At 38.2% G+C, this 23,372-nt stretch overlaps 1 protein-coding gene across 2 annotated transcripts in view; it reads left to right on the plus strand.

Annotated features, from left to right (window-relative positions):
- Positions 1-23,100, plus strand: part of LOC134754558 (protein apterous-like) — a 130,831-nt gene extending 107,731 nt beyond the window's left edge. For both annotated transcript variants that reach the window (XM_063690870.1, XM_063690871.1), the window contains one exon: positions 22,832-23,100. In XM_063690870.1, the coding sequence (XP_063546940.1) occupies positions 22,832-23,038 (207 nt within the window). In that variant the 3' untranslated portion in view covers positions 23,039-23,100. The remainder of the gene's footprint in view (positions 1-22,831) is intronic.
- Positions 23,101-23,372: the final 272 nt, after the last annotated feature.

A 23,372-nucleotide genomic window follows, 5' to 3' on the forward strand; every position in this document is an offset into this window, starting at 1 on the left:
TTTTATAAAGGAACAAGTGATTAAAATGTACATTTACATCTGACAGCACTTAAAACAGGGCGAGGAGATAAGGTAACTCGAAATTTACATTTTTAATTCAACTTCCATTTTATCATATATCGGTATTTAAAGCGAAATAGTTGTAAACAACCATCGGCATTTACAAGCATCATTTTAACTCCCAAAACTTATCACGACTCATAGAAAAATGTTTTAACATCCAGGGCGGTTCGTTTACGACTTTTTTCACACGATAAATGTATGCGATGCTTTTACGTACTTATTTTTTTATCATAAACTGGTATAGGCTAATGCGAAATGAATGTACGGGCGATATCTTGCACGTATCAGAATCTTTACGCACCGCGAATTGCGTGTTACAAAGTATTTGTGTAATTCAACAAAGCGACTCATGTTTTTACGGTTCAAAAGACAGGGTTTAAAATGGTGTAAGTGCAAAGGAAGGATTTCAAATGGAGGTTCTGCGGAATTAGAAGCTTTCGGAGTAGCCTGCGGTGTGAACTAATGTCTTCGGACATCTTGTGGACTGCTGATTATCCGTGGGTACAGACGTCGTGAAGGAGGAACTCCTGCAGAACCATTCGGCGTTCATCACTTCACCATATCATTGCGAAGTAGGTAAGCATAATTTTAAATTTGGGCCGTCAAGACTAAAAAAACAAACGCATAAAATAAATAACATCATTATTGTCCGTTGCGCCTTTTTGGCAGTTGCGATCATTAAACAAATGTGACGTAAAGGACAATTTGTGCCGACTAAATATACCGTTTTGTTTGTTGTCAATAAGGTCGATTTCTCACGGAATCTTAATACTAGTAGCACCTTATTAACAGCCGACAAAGTGGTATCACTCGACTGAAAATCTGTTTCGTACTTGACGGTTCGCAGATTAAGATGTATTAATCTTTCAAATTGATAATCCTTATTATAGCTGGAAATCGAACTTTATCGTTGAAGAGCTAAGGTCGGTTTTGCTGTGTGCTTTAAAATATACGACCAATGTGTGGTAAAAGGACGTAAGAGCCGCTAGTTAAGTGTCCCTTACGTCCTTACGCTTTCAGTCGAGTCGCGCTGTCATTACGTATTCCCAGAACGACGCAAGTAAGTGATGTTTTAAGAAAAAAAAAGTAAAACACATTTTCTGCGTTTTGCGTATATTAAAAAATTACAATTTCAATGTTGTTTTGGTTAGCGTTCTTCATGACTATTTCAAATTTCAAATCGATAGCTTAAGTAGTTCTCGAGATATTTAGCAATGTGACATACAGATGGACGGACAGAGCCGCACCATAAGGGTTCCTTTTGTACCTTTTTGGTACGAGACCCTAAAAACAAACGCAAGAGAAAACCGACTAAAACAAAAGATGCTCCAAATTCGAAAATTAAAAAACTCGATAATTGTTCACTCAAACTCCGTTTGAAGACGCGCGCATACAACATTTTAAAGTGCCGAAAAACTTCCCAAACCATTCGATTTTATACCCTATTCTTACGGCTATAAAGTTTCATTTACTTTGATATGTTTTTGACACAATTTGTAGATAAAGTGTACACAGAAATTAAGTCCGGTACAGTTCTAAATCGTACAAGCGCCGCGGTGTATCCAATCCATTAGATACAGACTATAATGGAGCACAGATGCGCATGGTTTTTTTTTTCACAACACGGTCTTACATACAGAATAGTCTGTATGTCTTGTCTGTGAAATTAAGATTTGCGACGGAAATTGTACGGGCAAGTAAGCTTATCTGGGGCGACTAACTGGGAGACGTCCGGCCGGAAGGCCTAGGTACCGGTGGATCGATGAGGTCCAGACGGACCTATGTGACATCCAGGCGGTTGAATGGCGTCGGATCGCACAGGATAGGAACAAATGGCGAAACCTAGTATCGTATCGGAGGCCAAGATCCACTTCGGGTCGCTGAGCCAGCGAAGTAAGTAAGTAATTTGATTTCTGTGACATTTGTGACATTTCAGGGGGGGGGGGGGGGGGGGGGGGTAAGACTATCACCGGGTTAAGACTGTAACGGCGCGATTCGAATTAGAGATTCACTAGATATAAAATAGTAAATATATGTGACCCACGGGTAAAGGTACCTTATGGCGGTCGCAAAAAATATTGCGGCGCTATGCAACATCTAGTGAATCTCTAATTGTGGTATTTTCTATAAAAAGGGGCCTTCTTGTCGATGGCGCTTACGCCATTATAAATGATGCTCCGATATAAATACAATGCCGCGCGACGCCGTGCGGCGTAAGCGCCATCGACAATAAGGTCCCTTTTCATAGAAAATGCCCCAATTTAGTTCCCAATTCGCGCCGTAAGACTATCACTTGTATGGAATCCTGATACTGTTTGTCTAGCCCCGAGCTAAATAAACTGTTTTTCTTATACATATATTTGCAAGGATATTAGACTCCAGAGATGTGCTATGCTATGTTTTCATACATTTTAAACGCAGCTACAGCTACGCATCTAATAGGTCTAATAGGTTAAGTTGGCTAAAATCACGCAAACATGTATAATTTTCGTGTATTTTCAGTACGTCGTCTGTGCTGTGATCTGAATCTCAATTTATACGACACCAGTATAATTTTACTAAAAACTAGCCAGTGATATAAGATATAACCGAGGCACCTGACAAGTCAAATTTTAAACAGATGAATATTTTCAAATTGAGATACGAAATAACGCGCGTGATGGCCATTTCTTCAGTCGCAAATTACACGCGCGCCGGGATACCGCCGTTTAGCCAAAATATTTTTCGCCAAATTTCACCTTCCAATAAGCTTATGGCATCAGTTTCATTTCCCAAATGAAATTTTAGCAAGTTTTTATTTCGCAACCATTTCATTTCGCAACCATATACTTGCGAAATGAAAATGACGTACAAGGTTGGGTTAGGTTAGGTGATGAAAATTTGCGAAATGAAATTTTGCCAAATGATAATTTGCGTAAAATAGTTTGGGAAGTAATACTTTGGGAAACGATTTTTGGCAATACATTAGTAAACCACGCGCGTCATATCATTTCTCCCCTTCTATTTTCCTGGCTTTAGAGCGTTTTCACATTGTCCGCGATCCGATATCGGATGTAGAGGATCTTACATCCGCGTAGTCAGGCCGCGGGGGCGCGCCCGGGCGCCCTTTAGCGGTCACGTACACTACAACAAGCATTATGCCTACACATACGCACACAAACAAATATTCGGTCAGACAGCTGACGGGGGCTCTGACATGGCTGGATTTATCGGAAGCGCCTTTCCGATATCGGATGTCGGAAGGCGCCTTTAACATAAACACCTGCATGAGAGGGCCATTGGCATTAAGTCCGTCTTATTTGCGTTATTTATCGTTTTTTTAGTTATTAAATGCATAAATAAATACAGAGAAAAACATATGTCTACATTTCACTCCCTTAATGCTTATTTTACTGCTACTAGTATTAAGATAAAACATACAAAATTGTTGACGGAGACCTTATTGGGAGACTCGAGTCTTACAAATACAAAACTTTATTTACTGCAGTCTCGTAACTCGACTCAAATGATTCGATTTCCCACCAACACTAGTCGAATCCCCCCATTTCACCTCAAACAGAAATATCTCCACAATTTGACAAATCAAAGCATAATTCATCCGCGCTCTTAAAATATGTGGCGCCCACTAATTGCTCTGCCGGGCGGTTCTGAACCTTATCATTGAGAGAATAAAGTTGTGATTAAACAGTATTCGTAACGGTAAGTGTTGGGGCGGTGTACGGCCACGTGTACTAATTAGGGGAATAGTTATGTGTGGAAAGTCTAAAGAGTACCTATTTTAATAACAAGGGATGCTTTAGCAATTTTTTTTGAAGTAAAACTTCTTTAGGCGCGACTAGAGGGTAACTGATTTTTTTCTGACGGAAGTAACGCCCAGTAGTGGCACACGCACAATAGGACACACGTCAAAGTGCCAACATAGCGATAAACGTCATTGTCAAAGAAGTTTTACTTCAATCGCGCGTAAAGATTACACGCACACACTTTTTTTGTAGGAAATTTCGTTGCGAAATAGTGATAGATATTGCGAATTTCTGTTACCTAAACTACGTACTTATTATTATAGATATTAATTATTAACCGAGTACCTACATGCAACGGATAAATAAATAAATGGGGCATTTTCTATGAAAAGGGACCTTATTGTCGTTGGCGCTTACGCCGCACAGCGTCGCGCGGCATTGTATTTATATCGGAGCATCGTTTATAATGGCGCAAGCGCCATATAAGGTCCCTTTTTATAGAAAATACCACAAATATTAAGTATAGGACAATTATCGACCTAAATAGTCCCACAGTAAACTAAGTGTAACCGTGTACCCTTTTGTACACCTATTCATAGAAAGCATCCAGAACATATAAACATACAAAAAAATGCCTTTACCAGGAATCGACCACCTCCTGCTGTATTGGCAGTATGCAGGGTCGCTAATATTGACAAGGTTAGGACTTAGGAGCCCGTCAAAAATAAAAATAAAAGTAAAATAAATAAACATAGAAAATATAAATATAAGTGAGATAAATTGGGGCATTTTCTATGAAAAGGGACCTTATTGTCGTTGGCGCTTACGCCGCACAGCGTCGCGCGGCATTGTATTTATATCGGAGCATCGTTTATAATGGCATAAGGTCCCTTTTGATAGAAAATATCACAATTACATAATAAACCTTAACTAAATATACACAGGTATACATATAAAGGGGCCCACTGACTATCAGTCCGCCGGATGATATCGGCCTGTCAGTTGTCCGGAACTGTCAAATTTTTGTTCTAACTGACAGGCCGATATCTTTCGGCGGACTGCACAGATAGAAAAGATATTTTAATTTAAGGCGGAAAACTCTCTCACTGTTTTTCAAATAGATTATATAATTCTACATTTAATAAAAATGTCTTAAGCTAAAGGAAGGGTTGCCATACGTCAGGATTTGTCCGGACATGTCAGGATTGTTGGCCCTTTGTCCAGATGGCGGCCGGACTTGGCAAGTGTCAGGATTTTTAGGAAAACGAGCGCATCGCGCCGCCGGGGCGTCGTTAAAGCTCCGCCAAATCTCTGTTATAAGAAATATCAGGATTTTTAGGAAAACGAGCGCATCGCGCCCGCCGCCACGCCAAATCTCTGTTACAAGAAATGTCAGGATTTTTAGGGTGATGTCAGGATTTTTATCAGAACATTTAATTCTTCCATATGGCAACCCTAGCTAAGTCTATCATCATATGTGGTATTTTCTATAAAAAGGGACCTTATCGTCGATGGCGCTTACGCCATTATTAACGATGCTCCGATATAAATACAATGTCGCGCGACGCTGCGCGGCGTAAGCGCCATCGACAATAAGGTCCCTATTCATAGAAAATGCCCCATATTATAGTCAGTAGGCCCCTTAAGTAGTTAGTTTAGTATGTATACTTAATAGTGTTGTATATAGTTTTGTGACACTAAAATCATTACTCTTTTTTCTCTGTCAATGATATACAGATCGTAATTCTAATATAGGTTGTAAGCTAAAAATAGGTGAAATAGTTGACAAATCGTTCGGGCGTTGAGCAATTCATCTCGCTGTCACTGTCACACACGAGTAAGACTAATTATACCTAGCTCTAGCAGTTTAAGAAGAGGCGAATGGTACTAATGACTAATCAATCTATTAAGTGATATTTTCTATAAAAAGGGACCATATTGTCGACGGCGCTTACGCCATTATAAACGATGCTCTGATATAAATACAATGCCGCGCGACGCTGTGCGGCGTAAGCGCCAACGACAATAAGGTCCCTTTTCATAGAAAATGCCACATACAGGTAAAAGTTCCAAAAAAGTACGGAGAACATATTTGAAATTATTAGTACTATGAAACTCCGTACATAGACTCCGTTTTTAGGTTTCTGTACCCAAAGGGTAAAAACGGGACCCTGTTACTAAGACTCCGCTGTCCGTCTGTCTGTCTGTCACCAGGCTATTAACCGTGACAGCTAGACAGTTGAAATTTACAGATGATGTATTTCTGTTGCCGCTACAACAACAAATACTAAAAAGTACGGAACCCTCGGTGCGCGAGTCTGACTCGCACTTGGCCGGTTTTTTATCATCGGGATTGAATATGCTAGTGATTCTGAGTTGAAAGAACCCTTTAAACACCAGGATCTGTGAGAACCAAGTGATCTATATTTATTTTAGAAAACGCTTACTTATACTTACTGCCGTGTCCTTGTTTTACCCCGTGTCAGTTTTGGACTAATATCCCCTTTTTCTATCCTTGATCAATCCTTGATAGTTGCGTCTTTTTAGGGTTCCGTACCCAAAGAGTAAAAACGGGACCCTATTACTAAGACTCCGCTGTCCGTCTGTCCGTCTGTCTGTCTGTCTGTCACCAGGCTGTATCTCATGAACCGTGATTTTCACAGATGATGTATTTCTGTTGCCGCTATAACAACAAATACTAAAAACAGAATAATATAAATATTTAAATGGGGCTCCCATACAACAAACGTGATTTTTTTGCTGTTTTTTCCCGTAATGGTACGGAACCCTTCGTGCGCGAGTCCGACTCGCACTTGGCCGGTTTTTTTTAAGACGTCCAAGTAGGTAATGCGAGTGTCTATGTTCTGATTATAGCACCATCGGTCACGGCTACCGGACTTAAATCGGACATTATCAATCGTTAATCACTTCAATCGATTACTTTTAATCGGTTAATCAATTTAATCGCTGCAATTAAAATAAAGGTCAATACATTAAGTATATTAACTACACCATTTAAATTACTAATTGTGTTATTTTTATTTCGTTTAATTGAAGTTTTAATATAAATAGCAAGTGTACACTTTTAAAATACTATTTAAAGGAAACGATCCATTGTTTTAAAGTAAATCAACATGTAATTAGCGTAAGTACCTATTTATTTATTTAATTTATATTTATTTATATTTTTATTATTTTATATAGGAGGCACTATATCGGGAGTCGTGGAAAACAAGGGGAGAGGCCTTTGCCAGTGGGACACCATAATGGGCTAGTAAAAAAAAAAAAATTTTATTCATTAAATATATACAACAAACTTTTCACTATTTCTAATTATACATTTTAATTTAAGCCAATGTCACATAGTGTGCACCTACCTACCCTACCTACTGGTGTGTGTATTTACCTATTAGATGTTAAAAAAACCTTTACTAATAAACAGTATTAGGTTGTACTTACATACAATTGTTATAAAAATACGTAGGTACGATTACAAAAATTAATGTAATAATTTCAAAACATAAGTTTTAACTTACCTACGAGTACATCGTTGTTTCGCATTCTATTCTTTTTTTCCGCCAAGTTTAAAATACACTTGGCAAAATCTCAGAAAAACTTGTAGTTAACCTACCATACAGATACAAGTCAAGAGATATTTATAATTATTATATTATTAACACAAGATATACTCGTACTCCCGAACCTCTTCCCGCGCAATTAAAATCAAATAAAACCCAAAAAAGGTGCCATTTTGATTCTATTTCGAGACCGTTTTCACGCACTGATCTCCACAAATATTCCCTACAATTAGTATCGGGCGGTCACACCTCGCTCCCGCTCTGATATCATTTTACTTTTAAGTACATTTCGTGACAATAATAAACCAAAACCTCCATTCCAAACCCCACTCTAACACCTTTATATAGCATTCAAATTTCTTCAATCACAGCTTGAAAGATTTGTTAAAACTTCTCAAACTAAAAACGACTCTGTACCTTAGTTTTAAAGTACAAATTAAGTTGTTAGTGATCATAATCAAATGTCTAGTAATTAGTCGCGAGCATGACGTTGTGCGCGGGATGATTTCCGTTGCAAGCGCTCAAAAGGTAACATTTGTCATTCGGTGGCGCGAACTTGCGCCAACACCGCAATACCGAAACGACCTAACCACCAACAACTTTCATACAAAAACACACTTGTTGCTGTTGAGGGGTTTCGGGAGAGCCGACGCGAGCACCTAATTTATCCGCGTTATTTATTTTCAGTATTATTTATTTAAGGAAAAGTCGTCATTAATCAGAAATGAGGAGGTTTTATTTACACATTCGGGCTTTGATCGCGGAGCTGGAATGTTTTACATTTAATTAACGAGTAGAGGGGAGCTCCACGCACATCATTTTACAATTTAACTATCTAATAATTATTTAGTAATTGGGAAAAGGGCGTTTAAAAAAATTTGGATATTACTTCTGAAAATAGCAGTAAAAGGTATTCCACATTTTTTTTAATGGTATCAATCGATCAGGTTTGTTGTGAGGATCAAATGTCTGTATGGGACCCATTGTCATAAAGCAATACAAAAGTCACAAATAATGGTCAAAGTCTGGCACCCGCAAGGAGCAATGACCGTCACCGATGGACAACTGCAGCACCAGTGTCACAAAAAAAATCTTTCTAAAGAAAATTAGACATGTTTTTATTTTATCGCGCAAACATTAACCAGCTGTTAAGATTTCGGTTAGTTTGCCTTTTCAAAAATAATTTAGTTTCTGTGTGAATTTTTGCAGGCTCTTAATTAAGAGGCCGTAGTCGATTTTGGAGCAAAAATTTAAAATTGATAGATTTAGTTGTTGATATTATACACGTTTTGTTACGTAATATCTAAATAACAAGTATTGGTTTCTATTAGCACGTCTTCTCATCTTGCCTTTTAATAATGAGGTCGCGAGCGTGCGTCACCGGAATATATGAAAAGAAGGGGCAGTTTTTAAAAAATCATAAAAAAAATATGGTGGTAAATTATACAAATTGATGTATAAGAATAGTTTCAGCAAATGTTGTAGATTGTTTAAGTATCAAAATTACGTTGAAATTAAGTCGATTTTCAGAGAAATTGTCACTTGTTTTGAAGTAATTTCTGGAGAAAATTAATTTCGTCTAACTTTCATTTACACTACTTCAAAGTCATAATAATAAAAATGTAGTCTAATAAACGTCAAGTACAGGATATGTGTAATACAAAATTACCATGTTTAGCCGTCCAAACTTTACGAAATTTACAAATAAGAGCGACAAAATCAGTGTTTTACGCGCGTTTACCTAAACGTCCATTCAAAAAGCAAACATTACTAATTTAGTGAGTCTGTTTTCAAAAAATTGATCTGATAAAAGGTAAGATAAGAAGACGTGCTAAACGAAACCAGTACTTGTTATTTCAATTAGGTAACAAAAGGTGTACAATTTCACCGACTAAATCTATCAATTTTACATTTTTGCGACTAAAATCGACACCGGCCTCAAAGCTACAATTATGCGTTAGCCCCGTCTCAAGAAGCACGATACGAGTTAGCCCGTGTCGCCTAGAGTTGAATGAGACGTTAACGTCAGTTACTATTTGTCACAGAGATAACATCACCGTATCGGACATCGGACTTTGACGGATGAACCTACTTCGTCAAGTGAAAATAGTTTCCACGTACTGAGGCACGGAATAAGTAATAGTATTATCATACAGAACGGCCACGCACCGCCCCGCCCCGACTCGAATTATCGCCCCGCAACAGCAGATTGACGGCCGTTTGCCGGCCGCTCAGTATTATTTTTAAGCAACTTACACAATGACGCATGCCGCGTGTACAGACGTGCCGTTCACACATAGAAATTCAAGTGATTTTTGATGTATAGTCCGCCCTGTGACTGAGGTAAGAAACTTTCTGCATTGCACAGCTAAACTGTAGAATGAACTGTCCCCGCGGTATTTCTGAACCAATACGACCTTAAAAAAAAATACATACTCCCAGCTTAAAGACCGGCAACGCATTCGCAACCAATCTAGTGTTGCAGGTGTCCATGACCGTATGCTTCTCTCAAATCCATAAGTGTCTTTAGTTAACCATATAGCCGATTTAAACGTAGTCCCCATTTTCCTCTCTGGACATTGATATTATGGGTAAAATATTTGTAAGATTTGATGCATACTAACTTTTTTGATTGTTTATTATTATAGGAATTAGAAGCCGAAAAAACTTGCAAACATTCTACCTACTTGTGGACGTGATTCATTCATTCGTATTAGTTAGGGTTATTGCGCTTGCATAATGTTATTAATAACTTATTACACTCTTTAGTAGGTAAATATGGGGCATTTTCTATGAAAAGGGACCTTATTGTCGATGGCGCTTACGCCGCACAGCGTCGCTCGGCATTGTATTTACATCGGAGCATCGTTTATAATGGCGTAAGCGCCATCGACAATAAGGTCCCTTTTTATATAAAATACCACATATATTTAATTTTTAATTTGCTACTTGCGAAATATAATTTTTATGTAGATTTTGTTGAGATATTAAGGATAGCTCTGTCCAAATTTGTGCAGCAATGTAGATTTATATTTAAATTTCGTCCAGTGGACGAAAACTAAGTAGAGCTGGACGAAAACTAGCACAATGACCCTTCAACTTTCTAACCTAAGTCCCAGCTTTTTTTAAACGTCATATTCCTAAACTTCTAGAGTATGGATGGTATAGAAAGGATCGCATTCTCTAATGGCTGAATTGTTGTAAAAGTGACCGCGTTAAGCTTTAAATAATAGTTCCTAATCTCTCCGGTGGCGCTAGTTAGGCTCTGGGACATGAGTATAACATGAACCATATAAGGCAACAAATAACCCGACCAAATTACGTAGGTTGTTTTAGGTAGTATTTCGGTGTATGGTGGCGCCGCCTAATTACTGTTTTTTGATGGACACTTTTCATACATAGAGATTTGGCTCCTTTATACAGTCTCCATGTTCTAGAGGCCTCTTGTTCATTTTTTGCACATAATAAATATTTGCTGTCAGTTCTGAACAGACTATTTACAACTCTATGGACTGTCAGAATACTCCGCGTGAGCATTCAAATTTGAAAGCGGGGGGCATCTTAACATTTTGTACCGAAATATGTACTATCGGTGTTTATTGCTATAGCAATTAACTTAATGATGAGACTTGCAGACTGCAGGACTTAAGGCTAAAAGTAAAATCTATGTGTTTATTTGGGGCATTTTCTATAAAAAGGGATCTTATTGTCGATGGCGCTTACGCCGCACAGCGTCGCGCGGCATTGTATTTATATCGGAGCATCGTTAAGGCTGTTCCATCGGTTTGCCTCTGTCTTTGTCACATTTCGCAAGAAAGAACGGGAAAGAACATACGCGCCAAGTGTCAATTTTGATCGAATTTTGTCGGTTTTTATTTATTTTAAAAACGTTACCTTACAATATCGAAATTCTAAAGCTATGAAATTACTATTTGTTAAGATTGTTTTTTCTTCTTTTTTTGTTTAGTTATTGGGGTCACATAATAAATAACCGAGTAAAGTAGGATTAAAAGTCCGAGTTAGAGGTTACTTTGGGAATTAATTGTATCGAGCGAAGTGTCATAATTCGTGTATTCGTGTGTAGCTATGTTGTTAAAGATAATATAGTCAAGAACTACATATATTTTTTCCACGTCTACGAATATCAACGCCTCATAGAAAAACATGATTATATAAGGAGATTTTTCGCCTTCTGGCTCAGGGAACCGCCTTAATAATGGCGTAAGCGCCATCGACAATAAGGTCTCTTTTTATAGACAATACCACATTTAATCCCCTCATGACAACAGGGTTCCAACACAATACCTACATTAATATTCATATTTAAGCATAATTGTTGGTAGCTAACAGCGTAACAGGTAACATGCGCAAAAACTGGGCACAACATCCGTTCTCAAATGAAAAAGTTAAAGCGCAAAATTATAATATGTTACGAGACCTTGACACATCACGCCACACGACAGACACGCAATGCAGTCGCGTGCAATAATATCTGCACGACGGAGCGTGCAAAAATATTTGACAGTCTATTGGCCGAGCGCGAAATGACTCTTTCAGCTTGCGCAAAAATTCTTTCGAATAAAACTAAAATAGGGTAGTTGACAGATGTTGAATTTTATAACTAAATCTAGTTAAATATATAGAAAATGAGCAATAAATTGGAAATAAAAAAATATATAAGAATAATAAAAACTTACCTGTTTCGAAAAAAAATTTTTTTTTTAAACTTAGGAAAAAAATAACGGTACCATACGATTCCTTAAATTTTATTTAAAAAAATAAATAAAAAAATACAAGGCCTCATGTCTCGAAAAAAAAAACTTTTTTTTTTAACTTTCAAATAGGAAAAAAACTAACGGTACCATATGTGCCATTTTCAACCAAAAGGGTACTTATTGTCGCTTGTCAGTAAGGCGCTATTTCCATATAGCTTCAATCAGAAATCAACATTATCGACAAGCGACAATGTGGTACCTTTTGATTGAAAACGTCACATATATACGATTCCTTAAATTCTATATAAAAAAAATAGTGCATTTCAGCGACACAACCGCAATTTCCTTATTTTCCATAGGTACGTCGAAACGGCTTCCAAGTAACTTTGCTTTGTCACTTGAGACAGTGACGTCACTATGTGTTGCCATTTTGTTTGACCTTCCAAGCTCCAAACGCTCCAGCGTTTCGTCAGTAAGGTGCGGATGCCTTTTGACCATCATTTGTCTTTTGTATTGCTTTAAGACAATGGGTCAATAATGTTAATACCCAGAGAGGAAAATGGGGAATACGTTTGTATGGAAAACCGGTTTCGAGGCGGTCGTCCCCATTCGTCTTAAGATGGGACATCGTTTTTTTCTTGAAGGTTTAAACTTTGAAGGTCACAGGGCGGACACGATATACTTCACAAATCACTTGAACGGCACGTCTGTACACGCGGCATGCGTCATTGTGTAAGTTGCTTAAAAACAGTACTGAGCGGCCGGCAAACGGCCGTCAATCTGCTGTCGCGGGGCGAGGTCATTCGAGTCGGGGCGGGGCGGTGCGTGGCCGTTCTGTATGATAATACTACTTATTCTGTGGTGGTCCGGAAATACCGCATGCGACACTTTATTCCACAAATTAGCTGTGCTAGGCAGGAAGTTTTTGGAGAAACGCTACAATCGGCCTGCCAGCCATCTAGGCGGTGTTGTGTCAAACGTATTGTCAACATTAGCAACCCACAACTAAATATGACTGTAGGGTCTCTAGGATAGATATAACTCCGTAATAGATGGATTTGATTCTCGTTCAGAGGGCGCTACTAGCTTTGGCCTACTGTCGTATAGATGGCGTTGACGGTTTCGTTTGTTATTTAACAATTTTAACGCATATCAGTGAAAGAACATGGGTCAAAATCATGAAAATAATTAATGCAAATAAAAAAAAATCATTGATCCATATTTAAATACATTTTATCGTATATTTATAAATCTTCATTTTTAGTTTTAAAGTGTGTCGACAGATGGCAGTGAATTTACTGGGGTTACAAAATTTACTATCACAGTACCGCTCTAAAAATAGTATAAGTTACTCTATGCTTTAGGTAATGGCGACCAAATGAAAGCAGGGACTAATAATCTAGGTTTAATGTTAACAGAAGGCTGGATTATTAGTATCCCTGCTTTCATTTGGTCGCCATTACCTCCAACGCTGAACATAATGGGGACCCCGACGTGATAAAATCTGTTATTTTATCAGACAATTAGATAAAGCTGAACTAAATTGTTGCGCATTATGTTATTACTATTTTATTTGACTCGGCGAAATGATTCAAATAGTGATGGGCGCTGCATGCCCGTCTCGGTTTCAGTTTTGGTCTCAGCACTTTACTCCGTTTGGCTCAGTCACGAATTAATAAACTAGTGGATGTGAAATGACTCCTATTTAGTATGAAAACCAGTGTCGCTAAACTCACACATTCATAGCCACGTTAAAATACGTCACACACTTACAAAATTGCTCTGATTCGTAGCAACTTTCCATACCAAAAGGTTATTACCGGTGGACATTTCTCGAACGAATATCAACTTAGGCTACATGAGTGACGGTTTAAAATATAATGTCAAAGCTATATGACATACGACTCTTTCATTATCTCATTCATCTCACAAAAGCTCGCTCAACGTTCACCTAATACAACTACTCAACACCAGATGGCGTTATTTTATATAATTTTAAAATCATTTACTTATTACAGACGAGAAAAGGGCTAAAAAACCAGTATAAGTAAGGTCTAATTACGCATGGTTTGTTACGGATCTCACGGTCACGTTACACTGGTGTTTTCGAGATCTCTACACGCCTGCGAGTAGCTAACCGTTGGAACTTCTTTCCATTCGACGATATAGGGAGGGGACAGTGTAATCGGAGTGTTTTATCGATATTTGTGTGTTCAGTTAGGTATTGATATTTCATTACCGTATGTTTTAACACATTTAGATGAAACTTTATTTATGATTATAATATAGGTAGTGATAATCGTGATTGTATGAAAAATAATATGTAGTACAGTACAACAAATGTCTAACTAGAAATTTGTTTCTTATTAATTGACCAACTAGGTTGTTAATGTGAACATTTAATATATCTTAAAGTCAAACAGATAAAATCATAGTTCTTTAAAGGTCTATATTGCTGGTCGGTATTGCTGTTATTTTGTAATCACAAATCTGTAATTACTTACTTAGGTAAGTATTCGTCTTTAACAATATATTTACTTGTAGCAGCATTTAAGGCCAATCTAGACGGGACAACCTGATTAAATTGTCAAATTAATTGTATGGTGTGAAAGCATACATGAAACTGGCTCATCGATCCCACTTGATTTGATTGTAAGATTGTGACCTATCAAATCAGGAAGGGGGGCGGCAAAATTCCAATATTTGACGCTAGTTTGCGTGGTACGGAACACTTTTTATTAATTTAGTGAGCCCGAATGTCACTAATAATTACTAAATTAGTAACTAAGTTTTAGGCGTGTGGACGCTAGATGAGATGTATGGCAAGTTCATCCCCAGAAATCTTTCTCTAAGAAATGCTCCTAGCAAACGGTGCTATATTTTTGCGGAAACTAATTTTCTTGCCGAGTAGCATTGATCCATTTATTTTTAATATCGGCATCTTGTGGTAACCTACAATAATTGATAATAAAGAAATAGAAAATATAAAACGTTTATTCATGGCACATTGCATGCATTGTACGCATAAGTGCATTAAGTACCTAGTCTAATTATATTAACGATGAAAATATGATGGGTGTAAAAAACAAAAACGTATGTAAAGGAATACGAAGGTTTGAAAGGTTGCCATGAAATGACCCCGACTTAACTTAGTGCTTGATGACCAGAGCTGCCATATTTACTAAGACATTGATTATCCCAAATAATAATTAGAAACGTGTCTAAAATAATAATTTATTACCGAACCAAACATCAAACTTGAAATATCGTAACTTTAACTTTATCGATATAAATATCGACATTGCGCAGCATCTGAGTAGCGAAGTTATTTGACATTTAGGATAGCGAATATTCCAGATAAACGTAAAGAATAGTGACAAAGGATTGTGAACTCTAAGTTCTAACTGATAAAATATAGATTTACTTAACGAACATTCGTAAATAATGCAGAATAAACAGATTTTTCGTATTTATCGGATTATATTTAAATAAATAACCACCGATGATAGGAAATACCTCCACGTGAAAGATTTTTTAAACCGCTGTGATTTCTGCAGCTTAATACTGCACAATACGGCATTTTAAATTTAATTATCAATTTTTGTTAGACGAGCGTACGTACGACGTGAATGTCATTCGAGCATGAAGTTTACACAACAACTGAGCATAGTCTGTGCATAAAGTGAGTCGGTCGCTACTAACTGTCGGATAGACGGGAACGCCCACTTGCCATCTCCATCCTACTCCGTGGGCTCAGTGATCCAAAATGAGACATGGCGCCACTTTTCTCGCAGATCCGCCTCCACCATGTCGCACCAGCGATACCTGTAGGGCTAAGATAAAAAAAAAGTTTTATTGCCAATACCAGAAAAAAACATTGCACAAGAGACAAAACAAAAAACACAATACACTTAAATTTCACAGAAATATTATAGAGCACATGCACAGAAAAAAAAAGAAAATTGAACAGTAAACTAGATCTAAGTCTGTTTGTGGTAAGTATAGGCAATGGGTACCAGTCTCAGCTTTTGCCAGATATATGTGGATATATACCCAGCGCTTTTTCAGACGGGCCCTTTTTTTTTGACGGGTCGGTCGTTACACACCCATTGCTAAAAACCAGTATGTACCTATACTGGTCACAAATGATAAAGATGGTCGGCTCCTTATCCTTGCGCTCTTGTAACCCACTTCAGGCATTTGTAACCCACTTAAATTTTCTCTACTAACAACTCTTAGTCTTTAAGATGAACCTCTGTACAATACTTTTTTCAATAAATTATTTGTATTTGTATTTGTCACCATGCCTGTCACGCTCTAACAAATATGTAAGTGCGAAAGTGACACATGGCATGACAGGTGATTAAAATGCGACCATGATACCGCTGCTGGTTCTGGATTAGGTATCAGTACTACTACTTAGTAAAAATTTCATTCGATAGCGTAACGTGACATACGCATTTGCGTTAAGTGTCATTTTGTATGGGATTTTGAGTTTCCATAACTTCCCGCTTGGCGCGCTGTTCAAAATCCCATACAAAAATAGACATAACGAATGAAATTTACACTAGGGGTCGCTTCGGTTTTGGTTACACACGAACGTTAACATGTTTTTCGTGTTAATTACGTGCCCCCTTATTCATAAAACTTTACGGGCCTGATTTAGTTAAATTATGTTTTATCCCTTTCTTACCAATATATAAGTCGCAGGCACACCATAGAAAATGAACCGCTGGTTAGAATGTGTCTTCGTAAACTGAAAGAATCTTGTTTTATATGTAACTGCATAAACGTGCGGCATAAGCGCCAACGACAATAAGGTCCCTTTTCATAGAAAATGCCCCATATGATCTCATAGTGTCCCGGGGTGTATTTTCACAATTTCCTTAGTTTCAAACACGTCTCACAAAGTAAGAAAGGGTTTCCCGCGCAATAAAATTTAAAAACCGAAATTTCATTTCGGCCAAATTCCCATCCCTAGGACGGTGCCGTCAAACGAAATTGATTCGTAACATATGAGTCATAGGATCTATTTTAAGTCGTCATTTGTCGCGCCGCCGGGACTAATGGGGTGTCTCGTTTGGACGACTATAGATTAAACACACGATCTTTAGTGCAGTTAAGGAGGATATAATAAGATAGAGCGGTACTGTCATAGTAAATTTTGTAACCACTGTAAATTCACTGCCATCTATCGACATACTTTAAAACTAAAAATGAAGATTTATAATAATACGTTAAAATGTATTTAAATATGGATAAATGATTTTTTTATTTGCATTAATTATTTTTATATGATTTTGACCCATGTTCTTTCACTGATATGCGTTAAAATTATAAATAACAAACGAAACCGTCGACGCCCTCTATACGAGTGTAGGCCAAAACTAGTGGCGCCCTCTGATCGAGAATAAAATTTTCGAGGCACGTTTTTTCCTTAGACTGTATCCATCTATTACGGAGTTATATCTATCTTTGGTGCAGTTTTACTATATTAGTGAATAGGCTTGTATGTTTGTTCCTTCTGCGGTGATTATTAATTGGACAAGGGGGCAAAGTTTAACGTCTCGTGCTAATAATATTGATAACTGAGCAGGCGAAGGATTCCAATCTTGAGGGTCCGAGGGTTTCAAGGCATGAGGGGGGAGGGGAAACTTTGCTTCCGGGTGAAGCACAATTTTTTCCACTACCTACCTGCCCACTAACGCGGGGAAAATAGAAAATAGTAACTGTAAAACGTTAAAAATCTAGATCCAATGAGGGCGCCCGTTTTTGTGCTCACCAGTTGGCGCCACTGTAGATATAGGTCCAGAAAAACAGATCTCTATCAAATCAATAACAGAAAGGTATTTTAACGTCTAAATGATTTTTTCAACCTGTTTAATTTTGCATATATTTTAGTTGGCACTTTTATTAAACTACTAATATTTATTGAGCTATAAGTATCAATTGTTTACCAAAATTAATCAAAGATGGACAAAGATTTACCACAATTATGAATAAGGAGTGAAAATTCCCGATAAAAAAACTTCTATGCATTTGACAATTTCAAACATTTTGAAAGACACTAGCGCCCCTAGCGGCGAAATTAAACGCCCTCATTGAACGCTATTAAGTAGATTTTACAATTGAAAATCATCATTTAGAAGTAAATTCTATTTTACAAGTCAAAATGAGAAACCAACTCAAAATTTGCATTCTTGTAGATAAAATTCTACTTTTCATTTCATTAGTATTTGAAGGAGAAAGTCCCAATTTTGGAATCTCGCTTACTCGGATATCAATATTAGCACGAGGGTTAAAACAACTACTTTGCCCCGTTGTAAACAGATAGGTAACATGATTTTCAAGTTGTAATACCATTTCCTATTATCAATTGAAACTGACAACAGCTGTCGTCATTTATATCTAGTGTTGAATTAAGACACAATAGACACATGTACAAATCGCCAGTGCCATAGATCAAAACTTCAAAATGTTATCTCGGTTTTGGCGGCCGCCATACCGCGTGGGCGGGGCCAGCGGCGCGTCCCGCGCCCTGATTGGTCCGCTGCCGTGAGAACGCGTTCTACGTTTAAATGTTTAAAAGTTTAAAATCCGCGCTCCGGGACCCTATTATTGAAACTGTGACAGGAGAATAGACTACGCTTTTTTATTTTTTTTTGTTTTTTTTAGTCCACAGAGCGCGGTTTGTTTTGATTTCGCGAAGGATACTATGTGGGTTTAGAAATTCAAATGGGGCATTTTCTATAAAAAAGGACCTTATTGTCGATGACGCTTGCGCCGCACAGCGTCGCGCGGCATTGTATTTATATCGGAGCATCGTTAATAATGGCGTAAGCGCCATCGACAATAAGGTTCCTTTTTATAGACAATACCACAAATGGTTTTTGTATTCAGGACGAATTAAATATCGACGATGAATTTTTGCAGAGCACAGAATACAGAATGTCGCAATAATACGCTGATATTTTTTTACTGGGGCGTATTGTTGATCATTTTAAGAAACTGCGTTTTGTGAAATCAATCTTAGCAAACGTGCTTTGTTTGCGAACAGTTTTCATAATAAATGTGACTCAAAATGTGTAAATGTTATGACGTATATTCGGTCGGTGAATATTCGGCGCTTCGGCCTAGACAGGGGCCGAATATTCGGTATTCGGTATTCAGCCAAAACCACTATCTGACCTCCGTTAAAAAAAGGACAGCTTAAATCTGTTTCATCAAGTTTGCATTTTTTGTCTATACCTAACTAATGTTTAAGAACCGTAATGTGTATCAACGCAATTATGTCTGTCAGTAAGCGTGCACGGAATGCAGAACCGAAACCAAGGAAATTCTCCGAGCAAATTAAAAAGCGAACAAGCTCCTTATAAATTCAAATGAGGTATTAATTACAAATTAAGATAATTACGTCTAAGTTAACATGTTTAATACGCGAGCTGTATTTTAAATGCCGCTCCGATTGCGTTGCGCACGCGTCTCTAATTGGGACGAGATGATAGTCCGGTTAAAGGGGCCCACTGACTATCAGTCCACCGTACGATATCAGCCTGTCAGTTGTTCGGAACTGTCAAATTTTTGTTCTAACTGACAGGTTGATATCGTCCGGCGGACTGATAGTCAGTGGACTCCTTAAGAGCGTATTCACATCGTCTGATCCGATATCGTTCCGATCCGTCTCCGACATCCACAATGCGGGGTGTACTAGGGCGCCGGCCCTGCTTTAGCGGTCACGCACACTAGCAAACATTATGGATATACGCACACAGGCAAAAGTTATCGGTTTGACAGCTGACGACCCCGACATGTCATGTAATAGGGGATATTACTGCAATGTTCTGCCACCAGTGCAGCAGTAGCCCGTTTAGTAAACCATAAAGTAACTGTGCCTTTAACCGTTTTTAGGGTTCCGTACCCAAAGGGTAAAAACGGGACCCTATTACTAAGACTCCGCTGTCCGTCTGTCTGTCCGTCTGTCACCAGGCTGTATCTCATGAACCGTAATAGCTAGGCAGTTGAAATTTTCACAGATGATGTATTTCTGTTGCCGCTATAACAACAAATACTAAAAACAGAAAAATATAAATATTTAAATGGGGCTCCCATACAACAAACGTGATTTTTTTTGCTGTTTTTTTCCGTAATGGTAGGGAACCCTTCGTGCGCGAGTCCGACTCGCACTTGGCCGGTTTTTTGACAAGTTTTCAGATAATAAAATATAACATTAATGCATCAAGGCGGTTTGTTTGCAGAGAACCTACCGGGAAACGCGAATCCGAAATTTCGCTATCTGCCTCTTTATCTCTTGAATATGCAAGAATAACAGAGATGTTAGATATAACGAAATTTCGATTTTCTTGTTTTGGGATAGACCCTCAGATTGTGGTAGTGGCGCCCCCTGCAGAGTTTCGCGTAATATTCCCTATTGTGTCGGATGGCATGAATTCCGCCTTTTTTAGGTGAACATTTTATTTTCCATGCAGATTTTTTAGTGATTAGGTAAATTAATGAAGAAAAAAACAAATACTTAACATTATATTTTTATCCGATATCGGATCGGGCAATGTAAAATCGCTCTAGAGGCTTCCATCGCGGCGAAAATTAACTGGCAATTCTGTTACGAGTTACGATTATGACGCCAAATTATAATTCGAATTAAGAGAGGGCTAACAGAAAAATGTATTTTTTGTATACACGGTGGCAAAAAAATGGGATATTTTCTATGAAAAGGGACCTTATTGTCGATGGCGCTTACGCCGCACAGCGTCGCGCGTCATTGTATTTATATCGGAGCATCGTTAATAATGGCGTAAGCGCCATCGACAATAAGGTCCCTTTTTATAGAAAATATCACAAATAAGTGCATTCCCGTTGCCAGGGAGGTTCTGGGATTATACTGAGCAACTTTTACTATGGGACCAACCACGAAATCGCGAAAAAGAATTTGGCTGTTTCATACATTGGCTGGTCCATTTTCTATGGGAGGGTAATTTTTTTCTCGATTTCATGGTTGGTCCCATAGTAAATGTTGCTCAGTATAATCCCAAAACCTACCTGGCAACGGGAATGCACTTATTTTTTAGCCACACAGAAAGTAATAAAACGCATGCAATTTTCATGTAATTTTCGATCGTAAATAATCTGTAAGTACGTTAAAAAATACACTGCGTCGAGAAATTATAAGAGCGATTTCTAGATTTATTCCTAAAGTTTTAAGGGTTCCGTACCTCAAAAGGAAAAAACGGAACCCTTATAGGATCACTCGTGCGTCTGTCTGTCTGTCTGTCTGTTCGTCTGTCACAGCCTATTTTCTCCGAAACTACTGGACCAATTAAGTTGAAATTTGGTACACATATGTAAGTTTGTGACCCAAAGATGAACATGTAACGTAAACATATTAATTTTAAACACGGGGGCCACTTTTGGGGGGTAAATGAGAAAATTAAAAAATAAAGTGTGTCAAACTATATCGCGTTACATATCAAATGAAAGAGCTCATTGTGAGAATCTCAAATGATTTTGATATTTTGATATTTCACATAAAAAATACATTGTTTAAATTGGGTAATGTACGGAACCCTTGGGACGCGAGTCCGACTCGCACTTGGCCGTTTTGTTTTATTTTTAAATATCGTTCCCACTTTTTGGATCTGTATGTTTCCGTAGTCGGCACACGTTCGTCTGTTTATCCGTCTGGAACTTGGTAAGTAGGTAAGTAGATTAAATAACTATTAGATTAAAAAAATAACGAAAGCTTATACTCTTCAAACTGCTGGATCGATTTCTATCAAACATAGCTAAGAACAACCTCAAGGAAACTCACTTTTACGTAAAACAAAACCACATCGAAATTGGTTCATACGTTTGAGAGCTACGATGCCACAGACAGACAGACATTGACGTCAAACATATAACACCGCTCTTTTTGCATCGGGGGTTCAAAACGGAGTGTATCAGAAAACAGATTTTTTATGGTGCTGTTATATAATGTTACATAACATCGTGTGACAGGGACAGCATGAGAGTATTGATTGTGTTTTATTATTTTGTCCTTGTCACATGATAGTTGCTGTAAAAGGAATTGAGTATTCGGATGAATAGACTTTTTCTCGTCATGCTATGGAAACGTTCGCCTGGATCGCTCAAATACTGATTTTATGGTTTTTAAAATAACCAAGTGCTCTAATATTTCTTCTAACTAGCTATGTTGTCGCCTGGATGATGGGATCATGGGACAGAACAAAAACAAAAAAGAAGTTGTTTACCCTTTTACTATTTGGGGCATTTTCTATGAAAAGGGACCTTATTGTCGATGGCGCTTTCGCCGCGCAGCGTCGCGCGGCATTGTATTTATATCGGAGCATCGTTTATAATGGCGTCAACGCCATCGACAATAAGGTCCCTTTTTATAAAAAAATACCACATTTAGTGCAGGAATTTGTAATCTACTCATGTACAATGCATATATATATGATACAACGCAATAAATATAAATGATAATACAACGTTAGTTTTATTTCTTTACAACCCTTTAGCGTATAAGGCCTCGCTACATATAGTTTTTATCATTCCTAATGTATAATTATTTTATAAGCACCGCACATCTGATAAAGCGATATTAATTTATTCGGCGCTTCGCGAACCAGGCATTCATAAAACGAAAGCGACTACTGCCAAGCGAGTTCCCTTATAAGGCTGTACACACGACTCAAGACGTTTTTGTCCCCAGGTCTGGTTCCAAAACGCGCGGGCGAAATGGCGGCGGATGGTCACCAAGCAGGAGAGCAAGATGGCCGACAAGTGCTCGCCCGACGCCTCGCTCGAGATGGACATGTACCACGGGCCCATGGGCTCCATCCAGTCCCTGCCGCCCCACAGCCCCCCCTACAGCGTCATGGGCGGCCCCCCCAGCCCAAACTCTATGGATTGTCCATAGCCACAGTTTTGCGCTTTGTGAGCGCACTAGTGAATGTGAGACACTGTCTGTGAGTGACCAAGGAACTTACGAGAACGCATTAGCAATTATCAAGTTTTTTCAAACTCTATCAAGTTAAATGGGTCATTTTCTATGACAAGGGACCTTATTGTCGATGGCGCTTACGCCGCACAGCGTCGCGCGGCATTGTATTTATATCGGAGCATCGTTAATAATGGCGTAACCGCCATCAACAATAAGGTCCCTTTTTATAGAAAATACCACAAATCTGTCTTTTATTTGCATTGTTAAGGTACCTTAACTTCAAACTCGGGTAAATCCATTCGACCCTCAG

Source organism: Cydia strobilella, chromosome Z, assembly GCF_947568885.1.
Source record: "Cydia strobilella chromosome Z, ilCydStro3.1, whole genome shotgun sequence".
Taxonomy (NCBI): domain Eukaryota; kingdom Metazoa; phylum Arthropoda; class Insecta; order Lepidoptera; family Tortricidae; genus Cydia; species Cydia strobilella.